The sequence below is a fragment of the Antrostomus carolinensis genome, unplaced genomic scaffold (genome assembly GCF_000700745.2).
Source record: "Antrostomus carolinensis isolate BGI_N321 unplaced genomic scaffold, ASM70074v2 scaffold9747, whole genome shotgun sequence".
NCBI classification, from domain to species: domain Eukaryota; kingdom Metazoa; phylum Chordata; class Aves; order Caprimulgiformes; family Caprimulgidae; genus Antrostomus; species Antrostomus carolinensis.
Window position 1 is genome coordinate 75,664 of NW_010326765.1, and position 20,421 is coordinate 96,084.

The window sequence follows — 20,421 nt, forward strand, 5'->3', positions numbered from 1 at the left end:
CATACAATCAGAAAAGGACACTCAAGTGTTAATATGCCAGAAGGTGCCATGCTAGTACCTGCAGTATTATTAAAATGGTCATCGCAACTTCCGCATTGCAATATGCAAGTAACACAAAAATGAGTACCTGTAAGAGATCTCGGAAAAGTTGCAACTTGCAATCAGAAAAACACTGTTTTCTTTGTAATCTCCAAGAACTTCCAAGTGGCAATGAAAATCATAAATCCTATCTGAGAACATACATGGTATAATAAGTGCTATTTCCAAACAGACTCCAGTTAAGAGAAGGTAGATAATGATTTATCTTTACTATTGCAATATTTGTAGCTTTTCCTTTTATTAATAATTTTTAAAAACATGTAAAGGTGACTGGCTGATGCAAAATGTTGATGTTTGTATGACCTTAGTCATTTCCATTAAAGTTTAAAATTGGAGTACTTTTCAAAAAGAAAAACTTCTTTCCCTCTTATGTGCCAAAGATCAAAAAATGCACTATTTGCAATTACTGTAAGCCACTTCTCCCTGTGGAGCTTTTTTTTGGTAAAGATTACTTGACACTGATTGATATAACTGCTCCGCTGAAGAATTTCTGAAAAAAATTTTAGCTGATCTCTTCCAGGGATATTTAAGCAATCATTACACAGGCTATATCAAAACTTTAATTCCAGGCACTTCACTAAAATGTTTTTTCTTTAAAAACATTATTTTACTCCAACTGATCATCATATTTTTTTCCATAACTTTTTCTTGATTTACCTGCCAATTAACTAATAATCACTAGACAACCACAAGACTTGGAATAAGCCATGTGGTTCTGATTATGTGTAACACAAAACAAAACAAGAATTATCCCCAGGAAATAAACAATGATTTGTCTAAAATATTCTCATACTTTGTGTTTATCTTTGAAGATCTAAGTATGACAAGGAATCAAAAAGACAACATGGATGTTTAGAAGTCAGAAAAAGCAGAAGGAAGAGAGGAGGGATTTGAAGAGAAGCATTAATGACTTAAACTTTTACTCTTCCACCTATTTGCACTTCAAATGGCCCTTCTTAGAAAGAAGACCAAATACTTCAACAATTTGCTTTCAACAACTTGATTTTTGCAGTGGATTGTCATATGCAATGGCAACTGCTTTCAAAACACTGTATTTTACTATGTCTTCAACTTAAAAAAATTAGTTTACTAATCTGAGAAAGCAGTATTTTTCTAGCAAGGAAATTCAACCCAGCTGGTCAGCTTGCTCATAAATTCAGCCACAAATATTTTAAAACAGTAATGAAAAGGATTTCGAAATAATTATGCAGGAACATCTAATAAGGATTAGCATGGAGTGCAGCAAAACTTTGAGATATGATGCAATGATGAAATGAAAAAGCTAAGTAAAGAAAACTTCAGAGTTTAAACTCTGCAGTAACCTTTCTGAGCAACATTATGAACCTTCATTCCTTTAGAGAGTTACTGTCATTGTGCAAGCTGAAAAAATATCAATAGTTTCAAGAAGTATCTAGGAAGTGTTCAAATAAATCTTGGTAAGTCACTAATGTATGTGATGACACACAGATCAGTGTGTAACATATTTACTCTGTAGCTTCTTTACGTATACATCATAAGAAAAAACACATGATATAATGTAAACATACAATTATATGTGTACAAGTGCAGAAGTTTTTACTTTCCACATGAAACCAATCTTAAAATGAGAGAATTAAGGCATGAGACAGTCTAGTACGTAACATCATTAAAAAACATACGCCTGGAAAGGCAGCCTGGTATGCTGTCATTTAAAGTTTCATATTCCTGTTTGGAAGATCAACAGAGAAAGTTAAGATGACTAGAGACAGCACTTCTGACAATAACTTTTAGTCAAATGAATATGTGTGAAACAAAATCTTGAGTGTCACAAAGGCATAGGAAAAGCTAAATATTTAGCTCCAAACATCCTGCAAATATCGTTTTTCTTCTCGAAGCATGGCCAGGATTTTCATTGCTTCCAATTTGTCAACTTCCATTTCCATGCTTAAAATGTCCACTACAGCATCACTTACACTGTCAGCCATGTGCTTCTTATCTCTGGGGGGGGGGGAAAAAAAAAAAAAAAAAAGTGAAATGCATAATACTGTATTTTTCATTTTATCAACAGCTTCAGAGGCAGGATAATATTGGAAAACAGGCATTTAAAAAAATCCCAAACACAAATACATCTTGTATGGCTCAGATTATCACTGAGTTTTCATGTAGCTGAGCACTGACAGCAACAAGGTTTTCTCTCAATCAAATATTACAAAGTTTTCAGCATGCTGTAATTTATAAGAAAAAAAATCTTGGAACTCTAGTTGAGCTGTCACAGAATAATTTTTCTTTTTTTATTGAGAATGAGACCTGCTGAAATATTTTGTATTATTGTACCACCATATGGTTCCAATATGGAAAAAATCCCTCAAAACCTCACCTATTAATGATGTTATTTTTAATACAAGTAGCTGACTTATTTCTACAGGAGAAAGTATTGACATTGGGGTCTATATTCAAAGTTTGCCTATCTGTCAACAAACTTCCCAAAAATCTCAAACCTCCAGGTAAGTCAGCATCCATAAATAAATCTTCTCACTGTAAAATACATTACTATTACAGAGCTTTAGCATTCTGGCCCACCCAAGCCTGGAACACAGCAGAAGACCGTTGCTATCTCACAGTTTATCATTACATGTAATCAAGTATCTCATTTACTCAAGAGAAATCATTGGCTTGAAACCTCCTATTGCTTAATTGAATACTAAAAAAGAAAAACAAATAATAAGTGACTAAAGAAATCAGTGGAACTGTGTGGTTATAAGCTATACTTTCAAGACTATATTGGAAAAAATGGACATAGTGATGAAATTCTAGCATTCTGGGAAAGGCTCTTTCAGCATCATGTTGTTCCTGTCTTTCAGACAGTTCAAAGTCTTTCTAAAGCCTCAGACTTCTGCTAACTGTTCTCTTTCTGAGACAGTCCATCTGCACTCTACTCACCCACATACATAGAAGTAACCTTTCTCTTTCAGTAGGACTCTGGTAACTTCTTTAGCATAAAGTCTAATGACATCTTGCACGTATTTAGGTGGAGCTACTTCTGCAGTTGAAGCGTCTCTTGAGAAACAAACCTTAAGATGAGTTAAAGTGCCATTTTCAAGAAAACATCTGAGCTCATCTCTGAAAGGCAGTAAAAATAGTTAGTAATGGCTCAGAGATAAGCATTCCCTCATGAATACAAAATGAATGCTAAATAGTGAACTTGCTTGAACAAATAGTCCCGATCCTGATGCCGACAACCAAAAAACAGCCATGTCTCTCCAAATTCCCAGTCTGTATGTTCTTCTCTGAGCTTTTGCCTAAACAGACAAAAAAAAAAAATAATCTCCAATCCTGTTTTATCAAATGCAGAATCTAAAATGTCTATAGCCTAATTCTCATTTAAAGTAATGCTTTAATAAATGTCTGGATTGACAGAGATGTGAAAGAATATGGTAAATCACAGTCAAACCCTCCTCTTTGATTTTCTGGACTACTTTTGGCCCAGCTCTAAATCAATCAACTTCAAAGGGTGTTCTTTTTGCCACAGTTTCATATTGGAATAGTCAAGACTGATGTTTCCAAACATTTCATTAAAAAATCCTGACTGCTGACTAAGGAGATCACCCCCCCTTTATCCTTCATTGGAAGCCCTGTAAAAACACCTGTGGAAACTCAGCACAAAGCATTTTTAGCATGCTTTACATTTAGTTGTAGAGATCTGCTAGACTTTATGAATAACAATCTATTTACTACATCATCAGAACAGTTACTGCATTTTCTTGAAATAATGCTGAAGGTATTACCTTATAGGGGTTTTAGCTGCAACTTTCTAGTCAGAAAGATCTATGATTTTATTTATCATTGATCAAATGCTTATGAAATGCTATGAATCATTTAAAATAAAGTGCAAAATACTTCTGAGTAATAAAGGTATATCTGGAGGTTAAAATTTAAGAGTAAGGACTGAACATAATGATTTGGTTAAAGAAAAAGCATGGAGTCAGAAACATCATGTCAAAACTTCTCTTTTCTCTCAAATAAAATGGTTTAAAAATTATTGTTACAGTATGCAAAAATCTCCATCATCTTGCTGGAAGGAACAAGTCACATAGGAATGATGTGTTTTGGATACCTATAAAACTTGCAACCTTTCCAACCCAAATATTCCTGTTCTTCGTTTCCTCTAAATGATCATGTTTTTACACATTTTTGGTGATGAGGTACCTGTCATTTTTTGAACAAGCATCTCTTTGCCTTGCAAAATTATGCTGCTGGAGTTAGTGGGTTTAAAAAGGGATCTACCTTCCCTCAAATATAAGCCCACAAACCCCAAGATTACTGCCCAGTTGAGGGTTCAGGTGACAAGTTCTTGATCTTAAAATATCAAGATGTGTAAACACATTGAAATATGGGAATGTGGGAAAAAACCTGACATTCACCATGACAAGACTTTTAATATAGATGCCACTTCTGAAGGAAACTGATTTGTAATACCAATCTTAAGCCAATCAACACTGTTTCTAAAAACTATCATCCTCTTACAGGGCTTCCACCTGCAATACACAGATAAAAAATTTAATTTCTTATTACTATTTCTGTAATTCACCCAGTTCCTCATATATCCACTATAAATATTAAATACAGTCAGATTAAAGTGTAAGTTATACACATTTGAAAAACAAATACATAAACAAGTACTGCTTGTTTAAAATTAGTAAGACTGTATCTAATCAGCATACCACTGTTACAAAACTAAAAAGAAAGGGAAAGGGAAAGGGAAAGGGAAAGGGAAAGGGAAAGGGAAAGGGAAAGGGAAAGGGAAAGGGAAAGGGAAAGGGAAAGGGAAAGGGAAAAGGAAAGGGAAAAGGAAAGGGAAAAGGAAAGGGAAAAGGAAAGGGAAAAGGAAAGGGAAAAGGAAAGGGAAAAGGAAAGGGAAAAGGAAAGGGAAAAGGAAAGGGAAAAGGAAAGGGAAAAGGAAAGGGAAAAGGAAAGGGAAAAGGAAAGGGAAAAGGAAAGGGAAAAGGAAAGGGAAAAGGAAAGGGAAAAGGAAAGGGAAAAGGAAAGGGAAAAGGAAAGGGAAAAGGAAAGGGAAAAGGAAAGGGAAAAGGAAAGGGAAAAGGAAAGGGAAAAGGAAAGGGAAAAGGAAAGGGAAAAGGAAAGGGAAAAGGAAAGGGAAAAGGAAAGGGAAAAGGAAAGGGAAAAGGAAAGGGAAAAGGAAAGGGAAAAGGAAAGGGAAAAGGAAAGGGAAAAGGAAAGGGAAAAGGAAAGGGAAAAGGAAAGGGAAAAGGAAAGGGAAAAGGAAAGGGAGAAAAGAAAAGAAAAGAAAAGAAAAGAAGAAAATACTAACTGCATTGGTACTCATAACCTGAGGCTCTATTTTCCTCAACATAAAAAGGTTGCTTTCCAGGTAACAATCTGGTACATACCTATGTTGTAGGAAACCAATAAATGGTGAAATTCCTGTTCCTGGACCAACCATCATGAATGGGACAGATGGGTCTGCAGGTAAGTGGAAAGTATTGTTTGGATGAGCAAAAATAGATATCTGAAATGAAATGTGATAGAATTCAATGGAAGAATATTCTTTAACAGTGAAAATACAATGAAATTTTTAGAAACATCAGGATATTTACATAGTGTATGTATCCACACACCCTTCCAAATTCTGAGCTTCAGAGTTAATTTTTAATGCCATACAGACATTTGGAATAAAATTTCACATGAGTTTCTGAAAAAAAACCCAAACCAAAACAAAAAAAACCCAAAAACCCCCCCGACCCCACAACACATTTACTGATCTATTAATCCATATGGAGAAAAACTAGGCAAAACCACACAAGCATAAGTTTCAGAGCATAAAAGTTGACCACACCATAAATTTGGGGAATGCTGTTACAGAATTCATAGAAAGGTTAGCGCTGGTACTCAAAGGGAAGTAAAGCCAGTTTATTGCTATTATAGGCAACTCATCCTTATTTTTTTTTTCCCATTGTGGACATCTAAAAGTATTCCAGTGGAGATGAGGATTTGTTTATAGTAAATTGAAACCTACTGATACTGAGCTTGCTTTCTTCATTTTCATAAAAGAGCTCTAAAAATGCACATGGGTGAGGGGAGGCAGATAACTGCTCAAAGATCTTAGAAAATGGTTTATATCATTCCACTGATAAACTCTAATTCTGATCTGTCTCTGAAAGAAACTCTAAATATAATTTTCATAGGAGCTCCACAACTCTTCTCTGATGCATGGCTAACATAATGTATAGAAAATGAGAGATTACTATTTTTAATTCTTTAAAAGATTATTAAAGACTCAGCAGCAGCCATAGAAGAGTTTAATCCATTAAAGCTGTAAGCAAACATCCAATTTACTTTGCATATTAATTATGAAAGGATTTGAATTTACTTTAAAGTTTAAGGAAGGAGTGAAGCAGTAGACCAAGCTATTTAAACTTTGTTCTGTAAACCTGAGTGGTTTAGTACTACTCATTTCTTATAATTTAATTCACTACAGACCCTACAATGTTTCTGGTTTCATGATGATAAAAAAATAGTATAATTCTTGCTGGTGGGGCGCAATCTTTGTATCTCTGTTATACTTACTACTTCAAACCACACTTGAGTTAGGATGCTATTTTCCCTGTTAATGATTCCAAACTGGTCATTCCTTTAAAAACTACTACAAATGGTAAACACATTTATACTGTAAAGTGTCTTCAATTAATCTAAGATATTTTTGTGTAAGAACACACTCATCTATTTGGATTGGTATTCCACATATTTCTGCAATCTATGTGTATTGATGCACATTTATCAATGCCAAATTCTAGCCTGTGCAGCAGATGCAAATAGTTCTGACCTTTATTCAGACTCATTTTGTAATTCTTTTTTTCTTTTTAACACCACCTCTTTTTCATGTTTAATTAATATATTGCAAATCAATTATATTTTAAATAAAGAGCAGATGTGAATACTGGAATAAGATACATGATGCACATATTAATCAGTTTGTCTTTTGAGTTAGTTTTAAAATATGAAGATAACTTGTATGGGTTTTTCTTCCATTTTGCCAGACCAACACCTTGAATTATTGGCACAGTTTTCTTGTAACCAAATTCAATGCTTGTTTCCATTTTTCTTAATCAAATATAGATTAGACTGGCAGAAGTTCTTTTGTCATATCAATTATACAGTAGAATTACAAATTTTTAATAATTAGCTTATGCCTAATAACTTTGCGACTGATTAATTACATAGATTCTCTGACATGAAAGGAAAAGAGGCAAAAAAAAAATAGTACCTTCTAATAATACTCACCATGCCAAATCATATTTGATGCACATCAGAAAAACCCCAGATGAATGTGCCATATTCAATAACCTGGCTTTTGCAAACTGTGCAAGACCTGACAAGAAGTTAAGTTCTAGGATTTCTCCCCTGTTATCTGCCACCCTTTCCTGGAAATGATCAAGTGCCTCTCTCCTACAACACTAACAATCATATTCGTATAATTGCACACTGGTATTTTAGTCCATGAAAATATCCTCCAAGACTGGCTTAGGACTACAGTGGGGTGGTGACCAACTCTGGCCTTTCAGCAATGAGAAGTTTCACTACTCAGGTATCCACAGATAAAGTAAAATGTAAGTTTACCAACTTAGCAATGAAGTTCTAAACATGTTACAGAAAGAAGGGGAAACTTACAAGTAGGCCAGAATTCAAAATGAAGGTGTATACTGCCAAAACACCCACATTACATCAGAGCAGTGAACAAAGAAACCTGCAGTGGTTTCAAACATGCATAAATTTAACAGTTGAGGAGTTTACATCTAATGTTCATACCTTTTCAGTTGTATGGCTTCCTCCTTTTGTATCCAGCGTGTTTTTACTGGGGTGCAGAAGAGGCGCAACTAACTCAGCAAGCCACCCTGTACATACTCCTTTCCGTGAGATTGGTCTAGTGGGACAGGCAGGAAACTCCACAATATTGAACACAAAACAAAGTTTTCCTGGCTGATATAAGTTTGAACTGCAAAGACAAAAGTATTAAAAAATCCGCAAACCTGAGAAATAGCTACACAATCTTACACGAGGCCCATTTGCAGCCCAAACCACTTAAACTGAATCAAGATTCTCAGTGCTAACTCTGAGATATAGTTAGAAAAAGCCTTAAGGCTGGACTCAGAGGCCAGTGCCTACAGAAGGGAATTCAAATTCCTACCAGATTCAAATATGTGTGAGCTTGCTCTTGAGAATTCTACTAAAGTCTTGTCAGACACTCAAAACAATGTTGTTTAAAACAGTCAAACTCTGCAGTTTTTTGCAACAGGGACATTATAACTTCCTCCTCAGGTTTTAAACTTCATTCCTTTCTTCTTTAGATCATAAGGTATACACATACTCTTGAGAAAAAAGCATACCTAAATTACCAAGAAGATATAATCTGAATATTTCATTACCTTGACACTGAATAGGATCTGGCTTGTAATTTAGGAAGATGTTCTGAAAAATAAAAGGAAAAAAAGAAAGCATCACTTATTATTTGGTTCACCCGAATGAAAATGAAAATATCCTATAACAAGTGTTTACACTACAACAGATTACAAGCATATTTTAATTTAACTGTCATTTTACTTTATTAACATTCAGTGTTTCTGGTTCAGAAACAAGCTATTAAAACCTGAACTCTATTTTGAATGTTTTTTAGACTTTGTGGAATATCTGTTAGAGAACCCATAAAATGAGGCCACAATAGTTTATGGGGTTCTTGGTCAATTAAAAACAACTGTAAGGCACACAGAAGAGATGCCAGTAGAGCTAGTAGACAAGATGAAACTTGAAATTTAATTTTCCCCATCTTTCATCTAAGAGTGCTTTATGGAGCTCAAAAGCTCTCAGAATAGGAATTGCTTGATTGAAAGCTTCCTATACATAATGTCCTATAAGCAGATGTGCCAGTTCAATTTCAAACCACTGTAAGTATCTATGCAAAGTTTTGAAATCACAGCTAAAAAACCAACAGAGGTATTTTTTCAATGCGAAACCCACTCCATATATCACATCACATTTATATCTACATATGTATGTACATATGCAGAATGACTTGCATGCAGACTGCACATTTTGGCTGAGGAAAAGGGTGTATTAGAAGGAGACAGACACATCGCCAAGTGAACAACATGGTGGGAAAGAAAAAAGAGTGACAATAAGTGAGCAATACCAGAAAAATTCGGCATAGAAATGCCAGAAAACATACAGTGGCGTAACAGGGCAACATAAAGTTTCACTGCTTTTTAGTTGTTTTTGCATGTGTACCACTCTTTTGCAGACGTTCCAACCAGGACATGGACACTGACATATTTTAAAGATGCTCTGCTACATAAGATAGTTGCAAGTCAGAGTTAAGAAAAGTTAATTCAGTGAAATAACTTAAAGAAGACACGAAGCCCACTCAGCACATTACCTCCTTGGGGGAACACATATTAAAAACTTTCAAAATTTCCTTTTATGCAGTTCAGTTGCTACAGCACGTTCCATATCACTTTTGAAAAGCTAAGTGTTTTTGCTCTCACTGTGAAAATTAATGTAGTTGTATAAAGTGGAGCAGAGCTTGTATTTATTTTTTTTAAATACCTGTCCTGGTTTTTAGCTGGAACAGAGCTGGGTTTCTTTTTCAGTAGTTAGAATAGTGTTGCGTTTTGCTTTCAGCCTGGGATTTGTTATGAGAGAAACACTGATAACATACTAGTGTATGTATTTTTGTCGCTAGAAATGAAGGACTTCATGTTTTGTTAGTCTACAAGTGCAAGATCTAATGGGGAGAGGGATATTTAAATTAATAAGCTAAATTGGTGTTTGGATATGCCAGTGGGATATTCCATATCATATCACATCATGTCCAGTATATCAGCGAGGGTCTGTGCCTCTTTTGGCTCTCTCTGGCTTTCGCTCGGGGCTCTCGCTCTTCCAGGATTGCAGTTTCGGTTCGGGATTGTCGCTCCTCCGGGATCGTCACCAGATAACCATCACAATGCCCATAATGTACTAAGAAGGAGATATTTGGGGTAGGCGTGGAAAAGACAATTGCAAGAACCCAAAGAGCAATTTTTTTTGTTTCAGTTAAGAAATTCTGTTGTTTTGTTGGGTTTTTTTTATTCTGGAAAATAACTCAGTATTTTCAGATGTATTTGAGATGGTTACAGTTGGAGTCTCATCTCTTCAATGTTTTATATAAGGAACTCAGTGAGTATGTTGGACATTACATAAATACAAATAAACTGGGAAAAGCTTTCCGTTTTAACAGGTAAAACTGCAAGAAAAGAAAATTCAGGAAGGGAAATCAGGAGATGTAAGACCATATTTTTTTTATTTGTAAGCAGTTGATTAACTGTTTCTTAAAGGCCCTAATCCTGCAAACACATTATGTTTTTCTTTTATGCACAGGAGCAATTCAGAATCAATTGAAGCATCGGTATGTACCTAAGTGTTTTCAGAATAAAGCCCAAAGGCCACAAACTAGAGAACAGAGCTTTGTTGACAAAAATAGTTTCAGTTTCATCACTATGGATACTACAATATTTCTAAAGCAGTTAACTGAACAGCTTTTCCCCTTTCTTAGAAAACTGAACATTTAGTCTGATGCATTTTCAGAAACTAAATCTAATTAAATCTAAGTCAGTCACTTACCAATTAACAGGTTAAGTGAAGGCTTGCAGCTTGGAAAAGCATGTAGTAAATCCAGCAAGCAAACATTAGAATCTCTAATAAAGCAGGTGTAATCAGAAGCTCCTTGTCTGCTGCAAAGCTCTTGAAGCCTCCGTTTTTCTCCCACATCACTGGTACATTCTACAAGAGCTCGCAAAAATGCCTTTGAGGAAGAAAATAACAGTGAAGGGTAAAAAAACTTGTCCATTTGGGAAAATGGTCACAAATCTGGGAAAAACATGAGAACAGGAAGCAGTCACCTGACAGGTTAATGGATAACACAATTTATTTCCTAATGCATATTTTCATCTACTATAAAAAAATTACTTTTTTTTTTATTATTTTTTGGCTGCTTCTCTCATGTCTGGAACAAGCTAGCAGGTCAGAAATTCCTACCTAGCCTGAGCAGAGGAGAGACAAATAAACAGGTACTACCCATTTCCTGATAAATCCTACATTTATGAAAGGTTTTCTTATTTATTAATTTGCACTTAAGCCAAGTAAATAGCTCCTAACACAAATTACTTCAAGTCAAAACACCATTTGCTAAGTTACAGAAGTCAGGAAAGAAATAATAAAAAGTCTTATAAGAGACATTACTGGAAATAAAGTATGGTATTTAATGAGTCATGTAAATGTCACTGTGGTGTTTTATTACATATTTTATGCCTACATAATGGTACCACTAGCTTTTCTTAAAGGAAAATTAAATTGAGCATTGTAGGATAAAGTAAAACTCTGGTGTAAATAGTTAAAGGGTTTTTTCCAAAAGCAAGGTGGAAACAGACACAGTGCATAAAAGAAAAGGGATCCAAAACACCAAGTGCAATTAGAGGATGCATTCTACACAAAAGAATACGTGGAAAGTAATTTGAGCGTGCTCAAACACTGAGCTTCCAGACAATAGTTTTGAGTACAGAGTTACACAAAGCACATTCTACTCCAAACAGGTAATAAAGCAGATAGGTTATAAAAACTGGCTTGAACAACGCTCCCCAGACAGTACTCTCTGCCTACTCTTACTGTTGAGACAAATTTTCAAAATTGTTAAATGCAGTTTTGAAAAGGTTGAAACAATGGGAAGATTCTCAATGGGAAGAAGTTGCAAAATCCACTAAATTGAGTGAAAAGGTCCTTCCAGCAACTGATTTCCCTCAGAGACGCAACCAACACAACTATTTAGCTTCATCCTTCATACAAAGTTATCTTTAAAATGTGTTTTGACAACACCAGAAATACACTTGCAGTTCCAGCTGCAGGCTTCCAGTTTTTTGTGGGCACAGTATGAAAGCAAAATAATATTCACACGTTGTGAGAACAAATATTATACAATCAAAAATCTTTCTTTGAATTCTGCCAGGTTACTGAAATGCTAAAGAAAAGCGTTAAAATAATTTAAAAGATATAATGGTACATTTGCATAGAGCAACATGCATATTTTCAGTGCCAAAACTTGAGGGATATAGGTCACTGATTAGAAAGCATGTGTCCTCTAAAATGCTTATGGGGCCAAGTTCAATCAGCCTTCCAGTCACCTGGCACTAAATATCTAGTACTTTCTATTTCCTTCCAGACTAGTTATGAAGCAAAGTACTGCCGAATGGGAACAGAAATTTCAGTATCTCATAGTTTGTGAGATAAAGTACTAGAAGTGAAACTTCTCAGAATAAAGTACAAACCACAGCATACAAACTGACAATCCTTATTCAACAAGAAACATGGTAACTACATACGAAGCCAGGACAGATCTGCAAGAGCCCTTACAGCACAGAATTACTACAGATTTCTCTTTAAAAGATCAAAAACATAAACACCTTTTTGGGAATTGCTCTTATTTCCAGACACCAGGTTAGAAGGAATTTCAGAGTGCTTCTTTCGGGGATGTGTTGTGGACGAGTTGCTCCTAGTTCAGTGGGAGAAAAAAAAAACAAAACAAGACGTGTATCTATTAACATCCAAAAAAACATCACACAGTGCTTGTTCCTTCAAGAATTACAAGAGAGCTTGTAAAATCTGTAAATGCTGTGAACAGTAGAAGTAGCACACCCGTGAAATTCACCCCACACCACTCAATCTTTTGCTGCTTGCCTGTGCACAGTTTTTGGGCCCTGATTGGGGTGACACTGCCTTGAGCTTGAGGGTGCTCAGGACCAACCACGCTTCAAAGGGAGATGGTTAAAAAGCCATGTTACAACATGGTTTGTCATGTAAACTCACCTTATTAACAAGTGAGTTCCTTGCCAAGTCCAAGAACAGGGGTCCATTTACATCTCATACTTACCGGATAACTTATATTGCCCTCAATGATGCAGCGAACCTCGCCATGGAAACTGATTTACTCACAGACTGGAACAACAAAGAGCCCTACCCTCCCTGCAGAACTAAAGGCATAACTCAGCAGCCCCATTAAGACACCAATTGCAAGGCAAGAGAAGAACAATTCTCTCAGGTCCAGCTGGAAGTACATGGGCATACCTTGAACCTGTAGCCATGCTTTCTGAGGTATGGGATGATAAGACTCAGCAGAACAGATCCACATAGACCTACAAGCCCTTTAGAAGGCACTTTGAAGCAGCACTAAGTCATAGAATCATAGTATAGTTTGGTTGGAAATGACCATTACAATCATCTAGTCCAACCGTAAACCTAGCATTGCCAAGTTCACCACTAAAGCATGTCCCCAAGTACCACATCTACACATCCTTTAAATACCTCCAGGCATGGTGACTCCACCACTTCCCTGGGCCGCCTGTTCCAATACTTGACAACCCTTTCAGTGAATAATTTTTTCCTAATATCCAACCTAAACCTCCCCTGGCGCAACTTAAGGCTGTTCCCTCTTGTCCTATCACTTGTTATTTGGGAGAAGAGACCAACACCCACCTCGCTACAACCTCCTTTCAGGTAGTTGTAGAGAACAATAAGGTCTCCCCTCAGCCTTCTCTTCTCCAAACTAAACAATCCCAGTTCCCTCAGCTGCTCCTCATAAGACTTGTTCTCCAGGCCCTTCACCAGCTTCGTTGCCCTTCTCTGGACCCGCTCCAGCACCTCAATGTCCTTTTTGTAGTGAGGGGCTCAAAACTGAACATAGCACTCAAGGTGCGGCCTCACCAGTGCCGAGTACAGGGGCACAATCACTTCCCTACTCCTGCTGGCCACAGAAGTCTTCTGCTTCAGGAGTGCAGCCCTCTTAGGATGTATAGCAGATTGATGTGAAGTGCTGTGCAAAGAGAGATTTTACTTTCAAGTGGGGAATTGTTAGATTATGTGATTAAAACCTCATCTCTATGAACATGAAGGAGCACAGAGGAAGAACGAGATGGATCAATGTCAATGCCAGACTCAAGTTCCCAGTCAGAAAATAACTCATCTATAGTAAAACCATCTCTGTGACTTCCAACATGCCTTCATGAAATGACAGCTGTGTCCCAATACTAAAGACAAAAAATTTCAAAACTATGCATACCGACCGCTACCACTACAGAAAGGAATATTTGTTCATGACCAGTGGATCACACCGTACCTTTCTTTTTAGTGCCCTGCTTAACATTTACACAAACAAAGTATTCTCCTTTATCAGAAAGTCCCAAGATTTGAAGAAGTTCTTCCACCTCACTGATGTTGTTGGGACATATTACACAGAAGGCATCTCCAGGTTGGTAGTCAAAGACTGTATCCTGTTTTAAAATATGAGATAATTTCTATCAAATTGTATCATAAACCAAGGCCAACACCATCCCCATTCCTAACAGCAGCAATCTTCCTACTATCGCAGTCACATGAAGTCATATGTTCTTTTATTCTGTACTAGCACTTCATTGTTTGGACCACATCAGAAACAAAATAGTCATGTTTTCTTTTCAGATTTAACCTCATTAATTAGAAAAAATCTTTCCTTATCTGGTTTAAATATTTGGACACTCTTTAATAAGAACTGCTAAGGAGCCTAAACCGAAGGAAAATAAATATGTATTAAGAGGATGTGTTATATAATCAGCCCAGATCATTAATTACTGATGTATTTTGTTTTCTGGTTTGAGAAGAGCAGAGAAATGTAGTCCTCTTAATTAATGCAACTTTGTATAGAGATACTTTTTCACTAAAATAAAATTTACTCGTTAAACTATTTGATACACTGTGACTGAAATTACCCCAACTGTTTTTATTTTCTGAGGGGAAAAAGAAAAAAAGCAAGGGAAGAGCACAGTGAAAATTAAAAGCTATCCCAGATCTTAAGACCTAGATTCTTAGTTGGCTGAAGCTCTTGTGCCCAACTACTAAAAATTTACTCAAGCTTCTGTCTGTTACAGAAACATACAGAATTATGCTTGCATCGTTATGTTTCCCTAGTCAAATTTGTGCAGATTACCCACCACAAAGAATAGTCACAACTATACAGTTTCTGAATATTTCCTAAGTTGTATACTTACAAACTTTCAATAATAAAAAAGTCCTATCTTGCAGTGAACAAATCAAGCTTTGCATTTACAAAATGGATCAGCCTAAGCTGACATCCAGTTATATAGGGAATCATTTTTTTCTTTTTAAACAGTCAAATACATAATTTTCTCCCCAGTTATTATACATAACACACATGCACTTCACCCTTTATTTTAACTCACTAAAGAAAAAGCCATCACCAACTTACTGCAGTATCAAGTTCTAAGAGCAATGCAGTTTTTATCGCATCTCCTCTAGTGAGCTGAACTGCTTTTGTAACTGGCACTTCAAAGACTTTTCCCTCTGAAATCAGTGAGGACAGATGTGGATTCTGAAAAAGAGGACATGAAAACTTACACTAAAAATGCAAATCAGCTGAATGACAGCTTACTATGGCATACAGGAATTAGTGTTGTAACAATTTTTTAGAAACAATCTTAGAAAACAATTCAAAACAATGGGGAAAAATATGAATCTTCTATATAGATAGACTGGTTTGCTCTACATTTTAAAAAATCACATCTAAGCTGTAACAGGCACATATTCAAGTATAAAAAAAAATCAGCAGGCTTGAACAGCCTAATGGGCCTAAACTACTATCAAATGCATCTAGCTGTTTCCTTTCAAGAGCTCCCTTGAAAATAGCCAATTACAGAATGGGATTTATGTTAAAACCCAAAAATCGCCTGCCTGATTAAAGGATTACTAGGTGTACGGAATGGACATAAAAAGAACAAGTTATTTAAAAACATCATTGCTGATTTACAGATTAAGATTTTGGGGTGCTGATGGGGCTATTATTACAGGAAATTTATAAGAGGAATTTTAAAAACTACAGTTAAATTTACAGCTAATCAGCAAACTCCATCCTACAAAACAGCATCATGCTATGCCATATTTCTACACAGATGAAAACATGCCTCAAGAATTGTTCATGGGTACCAACAATAATTCCAGACCACCTATGTCAAAGGCTGTCACTTGAAGCTCAGACTACAGCCTTCACTTCTCCATCACTATTGTCAGCAAGCTTCATTTGAGATTAATACAGACAGAAAGGAGACGAGGTGGGAGAGATACCAAATGTCCATAACAATACTCTGTCGAATGGAAGAGCTGGAAGTTTTATTATTCTTTTAAAATACCGACATGGTGATTAATGGCTCGGGTCATATCAAGTTATGGTGCATCAGCTGAGTAGAAATGTGGCATAGCATGATGCTGTTTTGTAGGGTGGAGTTTGCTGATTAGCTGTAAATTTAACTGCAATTATGTTTTTAAATAACTTGTTCTTTTTATGTCACAGATGCTGCTGATCCAGGCCTGGATCTGCAGACCAACTTCCCAGCTTGGCCTCAGTCCTGCCTCACTCCCACAAACTCACCTAATGATCTGCACTCCTGGCTGCCATCTCCTGGTTTGCATCGCTTGGGTATCAGGGAATGGCAGTGTCTGTGTTACCACACTCAGGTCAAGGCTCCCTGTCCCTTAAAGAGCTGCCAGCCCTCACTGCTCCCAGCACAAACCAGCAAAACGTCTGCCCTCTGACAGGGAACCAGAAAAGTTTGAGTCGCGCTTTCTAGTTCATTTTGAGCACCAAATACGCCAACTGGAGATGACCACCAGCTCATGCTAATCCTTCTCTGTGTACAGCAGGTCTTTATTCAACATGGCTTCACAGGAAAAGCACACTAGCTTTTGTTCTACAGTTTATCTTCTGTTTCCAATAGTAAAATTATAATTATGTTTTTACAATGACAAGTTTCTCTGTTATTAAACATGCAGCAAGATTTTGAGCAATTTTACATCCTCTTATGGCATTCTGCAAGTACTAAAAATTTGAACAGAAATTGTACTGTACTCCTTTCTACAGGAAGATGTTTCCACTGTCCTAATGTAAGACATTGAGAATTTTAATTCTTCCATTCCTGGCAATGCATAGAATCATAGAATGATTTGGGTTGGAAGGGACCTTAAGGATCATCTAGTTCCAACCCCCCTGCCATCAGCAGGGACACTTTCTACTAGATCAGATTGCTCAAAGCCTCATCCAACCTGGTTCTGAAAACTTCCAGGGAGGGGGCATCCACAACTTCTTTAGGCAACCTGTTCCAGTGTCTGACCACCCTCACAGTCCAGAATTTCTTCCTAATACCTAATCTAAATCTATCTTATTCAGTTTAAAACTGCTGCCCCTCATCCTATCACTACCTGTCTTTGTAAAAAAGTCCCTCCCCAGCTTTCTTGCAGGCCCCTTCAGGTACTGGAAGGCCACTATAAGATCTCCCCAGAGCCTTTTCTTCTCCAGGCCCCAACTCTCTCAGCCTGTCCTCACAGGAGAGGTGCTCCAGCCCTCTTAAAATCCTTGTGGCCCTCTCCTGGACTTGCTCCAACAGGTCCATGTCCTTCTTATGCTGGGGGCCCCACAACTGAATGCAATGCCATTCCTTTATCAAATTATTATTTAGCTAAATTATACTTTTACATCAGTGTCCATAACTCATATGGTGGTAACTATATTTTCACAATATAGATGGACCTTTCACTTACAGTTCAAAAACCTCCTGCATTAAGGGATGTATCTTCTCTATATAAGTATTCACTTGCTCTTTTGAGCCATATGCAGGAGTATACGCTCATGGTCCTACCAGAGCTAGAGGTTTTCATCATTCAAAATGAAGTCCTTACCTGACCATGGGTGTCCTGAAATTGCACCTCTATATATTCTGGTGGCAAGGCAGGAATATTAAGAGCAGACTGCGAGACAGGAGGGACAGAACGAACAAGTGAAGGTTCGGTGTCTCTAGTTGAAGCCACAAGATGGGTATCAGCTGGTTTCTGTGTCAGAACATCAGAACTCCTCACTCTTTCATCTTCTAGCTTCAAGTTCTGTACTTCTGAGCTTAAGTTAAGTTCATGTCCAACATGCAGGGCTGCAGCAGGAGACCTAGAAACAGCATCACTGCTCATGCTTTCTTTTTCTTTCTGCAATAGAAATACTTCCTTGAGTGCAAGCCAAAGTCCATCAATCCAAGGATCAACCACTAGTTCCAAACTGGGGAGAGAGGAGAAAAAATGGAGAAAGGAATGGTTGACTTACTGTGACTTGCTGGACTGTTAAATTTATGAATAATGAAAATACCACAAAAGCTAAAAACACTATTCATTTTCCATTTTTAATATATATCTGCAGCTGTTACCAAGATGACTTTTGTGATAAAAAATATTTTCATTTAGTTATTACCACTATGGAAATTTACGGAGTCTAAAGTGTGTAACAGCCTCGCTCTTCTCGTAGTTTCTCATTTTTATTTTCTTACACTGAACTTTATGACAGGAAGTTGAATGGATGGTAGCAAAATATGCAACTTCTCACTGTGCAACAGCAACATCAATAGCTTACACTAATGTTCCACTTTTATTATTTTAGAACACAAGATATAAGTTTTATGGTTATGGCAATGTTCATGTTCAATTGCCTCATATCATCATGCACAGAACCAACATAATCTGCAGTTGAAAATAAGCAAGCCAAGGCTGCAGCCTATCGGCCAGAAAGAGCAGCAGAACAGGGAAGGAGTTCTTTTCTTACATAATTCCTCTACAGCAATCACTGATCAGAAAAAGGAAAAAAAAAAAGATGTTTTATGGAAGAGAGAAAAAAGTAAAAAGCATTGTAAGCTTGCCTACTGCAAGATGTGAGCTTGGATAAAAGTCTGATGTGTATGTAGAAAGACAGCCCATCACCCACTATCACAGACATACTAGGAACTGGTTTTATTTTTATTTGCTTCAGTAAACAGACTACATATTTTTAAACCCCTCCATTTATTCTGAATTACTTTATTTATAAAACTACTAAATACTCTCAATTTTTCCAGGCATTACAGATGTTTACTCACATTTTAAAAATGGAGTTTTATTTAATGCCAATTAAGACTGAAAAGGTGTACTGTGTTCAGACAGGACTCATTCCCATGAGGTGCTGAGTATTCAGGTTCAACTGATTTCAAAGAGTTCAGAATGTTTAGCCAAATTCACATGTAATTTTTGCATCTTGAAGAAATAAAATTCCAAACTCATTCAGTGCTTACCCTACACAATCATCTGCTAATCCTGTGTCGTAGAAGCGCTGGGCACCAAGTTCTTGAAGTCGTCGGTCTACTGTCTTTCCACCATTACAAAAGAACGTGTACTCTGAATCTCCCAGACCTAGCACATTCAAGGAAAGAGGAATCATGTAAATTAGCCAGCCACTCAGGCTACACAGACAAAGATCTGCAAAGACAACAGAGGATTTTCTTGCAGACAAACAGAAGAATCTGACATAGCAAAGTCCAGCACACTTTTATGACCTTGCAAAAAATTGTGTTTGTCCCAAAGTAAAGCTGAAGGAGTGGTTCCTCCTTCACAAATGTAAGATACAGAACTTCTCTGAAAACACTTTGTTTTCAGTATTTCACATTTCAGAAGAATGTTGCTTTAATTTCATGCTTTTAAAAAACACAAAATGACTCTTAACAGGAAAAATGTAAGGAACTGAAAAAATTTTAAAAAGAATGAAACTGATAAACTATGTGAATTACCAAAATAAATTATCTCACCTACAGGTTAAAATTGTTAATGTATGTCAACAACATAAGGGAGAGAGTATTAAAACTAATTAAAAAATATTGGAAACTTCAAAAAAAAAAAGATTAAACATAGGATTGATTTTAAACAGTATGAAGTAAGAAAAATGGGAAAATGTGCATAGGGGAATCTGGTCCAACATCCTCCTCTCCAGGAATTGGAGGTTTCTTTGTAGATCTAACTTTCATTTCACTGGGCTTTCTGTCCTTTAACAGTCATGATGATGTTCTGTTAGAATATGCTCTTTGTTATCAGTTAAAAAGTTAGTGGACTCAGGAGTTATATTTATGGAGGACCTGAGATTTTAAGATATCAGCTAAATCACTGACCCACCCTAAAAGTGATCAAACACACATATCTCATCCTTCACAGATGCTTATCTAACAGTTTCAAGACCACAGGTTAGGTAGTCTTCACAGATTCTCTAAGTAATCCACACCACTGCTTCATTATCCTATCACAACTTTTCACAGCCTGACCCTTTCTTGTGTACAATTTCAAACCACTAGATCCTTATTATCGCCACCTAGCAACAGACTATTCCTTTTCCCTTTATAAGTCTTTTAAAAAAAATATATATATAAA

General features: G+C 36.6%; 1 protein-coding gene across 1 annotated transcript; it reads right to left on the reverse strand.

Moving 5' to 3' along the window:
• Positions 1-1,931: 1,931 nt before the first annotated feature.
• MTRR (5-methyltetrahydrofolate-homocysteine methyltransferase reductase) lies at positions 1,932-19,444 on the reverse strand. The gene is made up of 12 exons (XM_010171704.2): positions 19,299-19,444; positions 17,893-18,259; positions 15,413-15,535; positions 14,288-14,441; positions 12,579-12,667; positions 10,747-10,927; positions 8,520-8,562; positions 7,903-8,089; positions 5,487-5,605; positions 3,285-3,377; positions 3,019-3,198; positions 1,932-2,076 (listed from the first exon to the last, which is right to left on the reverse strand). Exons 1-12 carry the CDS (start codon positions 19,442-19,444, stop codon positions 1,932-1,934), a joined length of 1,827 nt encoding a protein of 608 aa, XP_010170006.2.
• Between the last annotated feature and the right edge of the window lie 977 nt (positions 19,445-20,421).